Source organism: Lipotes vexillifer, unplaced genomic scaffold (genome assembly GCF_000442215.2).
Source record: "Lipotes vexillifer unplaced genomic scaffold, Lipotes_vexillifer_v1.1 scaffold914, whole genome shotgun sequence".
NCBI classification, from domain to species: Eukaryota; Metazoa; Chordata; class Mammalia; order Artiodactyla; family Lipotidae; genus Lipotes; species Lipotes vexillifer.
The window spans coordinates 296,012-301,357 of NW_006780388.1; the positions used below are offsets into that span (position 1 = coordinate 296,012).

At 46.2% G+C, this 5,346-nt stretch overlaps 1 protein-coding gene across 1 annotated transcript in view; it reads left to right on the top strand.

Moving 5' to 3' along the window:
* GLYR1 (glyoxylate reductase 1 homolog) overlaps positions 1–5,346 on the top strand; it is a 34,262-nt gene that overhangs the window by 28,054 nt on the left and 862 nt on the right. Inside the window, 4 exon segments of the mRNA XM_007453455.1 lie at positions 165–266; positions 978–1,140; positions 1,459–1,638; positions 1,956–2,080. Of these exon segments, the coding sequence (XP_007453517.1) occupies positions 165–266; positions 978–1,140; positions 1,459–1,638; positions 1,956–2,080 (570 nt within the window).

Here is a 5,346-nt window from a genome sequence, read left to right on the forward strand (position 1 = left end):
CTTTCCCTTGCTTATTTGCATGCTCTTCCCTTTTGAGCCTTAATATTTAGCTTCTATTTGGGAAATGAGCCAAAAAATCAGCAGGACACTGACCTTAGGTCTAAGGGGCTCCTGGGTGTCTGGCTGGGAGCCTGGGCTATTGCTTCTCCCTTGTGTCCCCACAGCTGGTGCTGGGCCCCAGTGGTGTGCTGCAAGGGATCCGCCCCGGGAAGTGCTACGTGGACATGTCAACAGTGGATGCTGACACAGTCACCGAGCTGGCCCAGGTAGCGGCCTAATTCGGGCTGGCCCTCCAGCATCCTTTCAGTTGGAGCCCAAGACCCAGGCTAACCATGCCAAAGCGTGGGCAACTTAGTTACTCTAGAGCCAAAGCCAGAGACTTTGGGACTAGCCTGTCTTCACTCTCTGCCTTCAAATCTACAGCTAGTCTGAGTGGCTGTGAAAGGAGACTTGTTTCCTGGCTGGGATGGGCATTGGGTCCTATAGCTGCCAGCCTCTCAGAAGCAATCTAGGCTGCCAGCAGGGCCGTTTAGATTTAAGCAGCTTTCTACAGATACTAGCAGAGTATTCCACCACGCTGAGCCACTGGGCCCAAGTGAGGGGGTGGTGATTTGTGGCCCATGTGCATTCTACGGGTGGCTAAAATCAAGGTAGGACGGTGTCTTTAGGAAGTGTGGTCGACCATGCCATTGGCATTGTCATGTTGGTTATAGTCTTTGGTCTTTGTGAGAAATTCCGAGTAAATGGGAGCCTATGAGGACACCCCAGCTTCTCTCTGTCTACTGCATGTGATTCAGGCACCTGGTGGAGGACAGTCTGCTGACCCTCCCATTGTCAGTCCAGCACCTTGGTACGGGCGTCAGCTTTGGGGCCTCGGCGTGGAGGGTCAAGTGCTCCTGCCCCAGTATGCTCCTTGCTTCCTGCCCAAGACCTTCATGAGAGGCAAGGCCTCCAGAAGCTGTGACTTTCCTTTCCAGGTGATTGTGTCCAGGGGGGGCCGCTTTCTGGAAGCCCCGGTCTCAGGGAATCAGCAGCTATCTAATGATGGGATGTTGGTGATCTTAGCGGCCGGAGACAGGGGCTTATATGAGGACTGCAGCAGCTGCTTCCAGGCAATGGGGAAGACCTCCTTCTTTCTAGGTAACATGCCTGCCCACCTGTCGGGCCACTTCAGGCCTGGAGGCTGGGTGGGCCACATCCCCTCTAGACCGCCCTGATGACACCGTCAGTCCCGCACGGCCTCTCTGCCTGGGGCCCCCATGGGAAGGTTTCCTTTGACTTGCACAGTCAGTGCCTGGAAGGAGGAAGAGCCAGAAGGGTCAGAGCCAGTTCTGTCAGGGGCAGGTGAATGGGGCCTCCCCTGGGTGTAGAGGTGGGTCCAAGCAGGGGTGAGGGTGGGCAGAAAGTCCCTCCCCACAGGATTCTTGGGATGTGACCACGATTCTTTGCCCTGGGCAGGTGAGGTTGGCAACGCAGCTAAGATGATGCTGATCGTGAACATGGTCCAGGGGAGCTTCATGGCCACCATCGCTGAGGGGCTCACCCTGGCCCAAGTGACAGGCCAGTCCCAGCAGACACTCTTGGACATCCTCAATCAGGGACAGTTGGCCAGCATCTTCCTGGACCAGAAGTGCCAAAGTAAGTTGCCTTTGGCCTCTCGTTTTGCGTTTTAGTTTTGGTTGAAGCTGGGAACTGGGTCAGGCAGTTGTCACAAAACAGCCCCTTCTTCAGGGGCTCATTGTGTGTGAATGATGCACCCACTCCTGTCAGTCCAGGCCCCCAGTCAGAGAGCGTCCAGAGACATGGTAGATAGGATTTGGGGCTACAGGCTGGGAACTTGTCTCTTGGGTGTCCGAGGGGGAGGAAATGCTAGGTATTGACCTCTGACAGGACTCCAGGTGGTTTCTTATTTAGGATCCTTTCAGTTCTTCTGATGAATGACTTTCCCTCCTCAGATATCCTACAAGGAAACTTTAAGCCTGATTTCTACCTGAAATATATTCAGAAGGATCTCCGTCTAGCCATTGCGCTGGGTGATGCCGTCAACCATCCGACTCCTATGGCAGCTGCAGCCAATGAGGTAACAGCAGGAGGTCGGGGTGCTAGTCCCAGCAGCCCTCCTTTGTTTCCCTTGCACTCCTCCCTCTGCTTACTTTGGCTTGGCTTGGCTCTGTGTCTAACCTCTCAAGGTAGAATCTTAGGTTGTTGATTTTAGACCTTCCTTTTCTAAGTATATTTCCTCCGAGCCATGCTTACTTCCCTGGGAGTTCTTCTTTGACCTGTGGATTATTTGTCAAATACAAATAAAAACCCTGAAGGGTTTCCTAGATACCTAATGGTTATTGATTTCTAATGTATCTCTGTGATCCAAAAAAATATACTACATATGGATTTTAACTCTTTACATTGATTCAGACTTGTTTTGTGGCTCAGCAGATGATCTGTCTTGGTGGGTGTGCCGTGTTCACTTAAGAAGACTGCATGTTCTGCAGTTGGGTGCTGTGTTCTGCACATATCAATTAGGTCGAGATGGTAGTATTTTTTCAGATTATCTTTACTGACCTTTTTCTCTAGTTCTTTCAATTGCTGAGAAAGGGATGTTAAAATCTCCAGCTGTGATTGTGGGATCATGTTTCTCCCTTTAATTCTGTCCATTTTGCTTGATGTCTTTGTTATTGGGCTCTTAGCCATTTATGCTTGTTATGTCTTCCTGATGAATTTGCTCTTTCGTTATTAAGAAATGTCCACCTTGACCTTTGTCTTGAAGTCTGTTGTCTGATTTTCATATGGCTGCTGTAGCCTTCTCATGCTTACGATTTCCATGTGATGTATTTTTTCCATCCATTTACTTTCAACCTTTGTTTTAAAATTGTGTCTGTTGTAGACAGTCTATAATTGGGGCTTGCATTTTTATCCGTTCTGACACTGTCTGCCTATTAATTGGATTGTTTAGTCCTTAACATTTTTTTTGAATGACATCTATTAAGCACCTACATAGGCACTTTTTGGAAACAGTTTTTTAGAAGTTCAGTTTTCTTATCTCAATCTGATAGAAGTATAAGCTTAAAAAAAAAGAAAAACAGCTGAGCAATATTTGTCTTTACTATAGAATTACAATAAAAATTACATTTTGGGCTTCCCTGGTGGTGCAGTTGTTAAGAATCTGCCTGCCAATGCAGGGGACACAGGTTCGAGCCCTGATCTGGGAAGATCCCACATGCCGCGGAGCCTCTAAGCCCGTGCGCCACAACTACTGAGCCTGTGCTCTAGAGCCCGCGAGCCACAACTACTGAAGCCCGCACGCCTAGAGCCCGTGCTCTGCAACAAGAGAAGCCACCACAATGAGAAGCCCGTGCACCGCAACGAAGAGTAGTCCCTGCTCGCCGCAGCCAGAGAAAAGCCCGCGCACAGCAACGAAGACCCAACGCAGCCAAAAAATAAAATAATAAAATAAATTTTTTTAAAAACTACGTTTTGTGAAACACGTACATACATGAATCACACAGATTCATTTATTTTAGAGACTCTGTATTCCAAGTGCTATAAGCTAGATGCATTTTTATTCAAGTTAAATAGAGGATTCAAGTGGCTTGTTCTATAGAGACAAAGAAGAAGTAAAAATACACAGTACTGGGGAATTCCCTGGCTGTCCAGTGGTTAGGACTCCTTGCTTCCACTGCTGGAGGCCCAGGTTCCATCCCTGGTTGGGGAACTAAGATCCTGCAAGCCGCACAGCGTAGCCAAAAATAAATAAATAAATAATACACAGTACTGTTCTTTTCAGACCTGTCTTTTCATCGTTTATAATCTTCTGTCCTTGAATTCTGTGTCTCTGTCCTTCCTTCACGTGTCTGAACATCCCAGAGTACTTGTTTCACTCTTCCAGTTTGCAGTACAATTTCAGGTTCCTCCTTTCTTACCTTCAGGTTCTCTCTTGGTAGTGGAATTCCTCGTGTGTTGTATAATTCTTCGTTGATGAGTTTGTAACTGGTTACTTCTGAAGGGTTCCATGGTGGCTTGTGTTGGGAGCACTTCTCTGTGAGGTGATTTCCACTTGCCTCTCCCTTGACTACAGGATTCGTTGGCTTGGAAACAGACATTTTGGTTAATTTCTTGATGGAGCACGGCACTTTATGGCCACTGTTTGGAGTTCAGGATCTTGAGGTTAACTGGTCCATTAACATTTAGTCTTTGTCTTGAAGTCTATTGATATGTGGTTGGATTTAGAGCTACTCTTTTATCATTTGATTGCCATTTGTCCACTCTGGCTTTTGTTTGTCTGTTCCTCCTTTCTTTTGGGATATCCCTTTTTTGGGATATTTGAATATGTTTTAGAATTCCATTTTATCGGGACTTCCCTTGCGGTCCAGTGGTTAAGACTCTGCCCTCCCAATGCAGGAGGCCCGGGTTTGATCCCTGGTCAGGGAACTAGATCCCACATGCCACAGTGAAGATCCCGAGATCCTGTGTGCCACAACTAAGACCCAGCGCAGCCAAATAAATAAATAAATATATTTTTTTTAAACTTCCATTTTATCTATTGGCTTTTTAACAGTGCATCATTTTTCTTTTGTCTTTGCTCTAAGGATTGCTATATGCATCCTTAATTTCACATCCTAGATTAGACCTCTTTACATAAAATGTAGATTCATTTACCTCTCCCTCCCTCATCTTTTAAAGCAGGGTTTCTCAACCTGGGCACTATTGACGTTTTGATGTGAGTGCTCTCCAGTGCATTGCAGGATGTTTAGCAGCATTCCTGTCCTCTACCCACTATATGCTGGTTGCACACCCTCAGTTCATAGAAGGTATCTCCAGACATTACCAAATCTCACTCCAGGTGGGGAGCAAAATGACCCCGGGGTTGAGAACCCTTGCTTTAGAGTACAGTTGTCCTATGTGTTAACATTTGTCTTTGTTTTAAGCCCACCGTTGTCAGAATGTCTTGCTTTAAGTAGTCATATGTATTTTAAAGAAATTCAGAGAAAAAATAAGTTCATGTTTCTCTAATTTACCATTTCCAGTACTTTCCTTTCCTTTCTGAAGAATTGAATTTCTCTCTGGTATTGTTTTCCTTTCAGCTGGAAGAACTTGCTTTAGCATTTCCTGAATGCAGATTTGCTGGCAATGATTAGTTCTCTTTTATCTCAAAAGGTCTTTATTTAGTCTTCATTCTGAGTTGACAGCTACACCTGAGCTGTAGTGGACATCATGTTTAGAAAAAGAAAAAAATGCAGCCAGCCAACTGTGTGGGAGGAACCTGTGTCCAGCTGCATTTTTTCAACATGACTGGATGTTGTGCTGCCCTTCTTAAACGATGGCTTTTTAATTTTTCTCACACTCTTT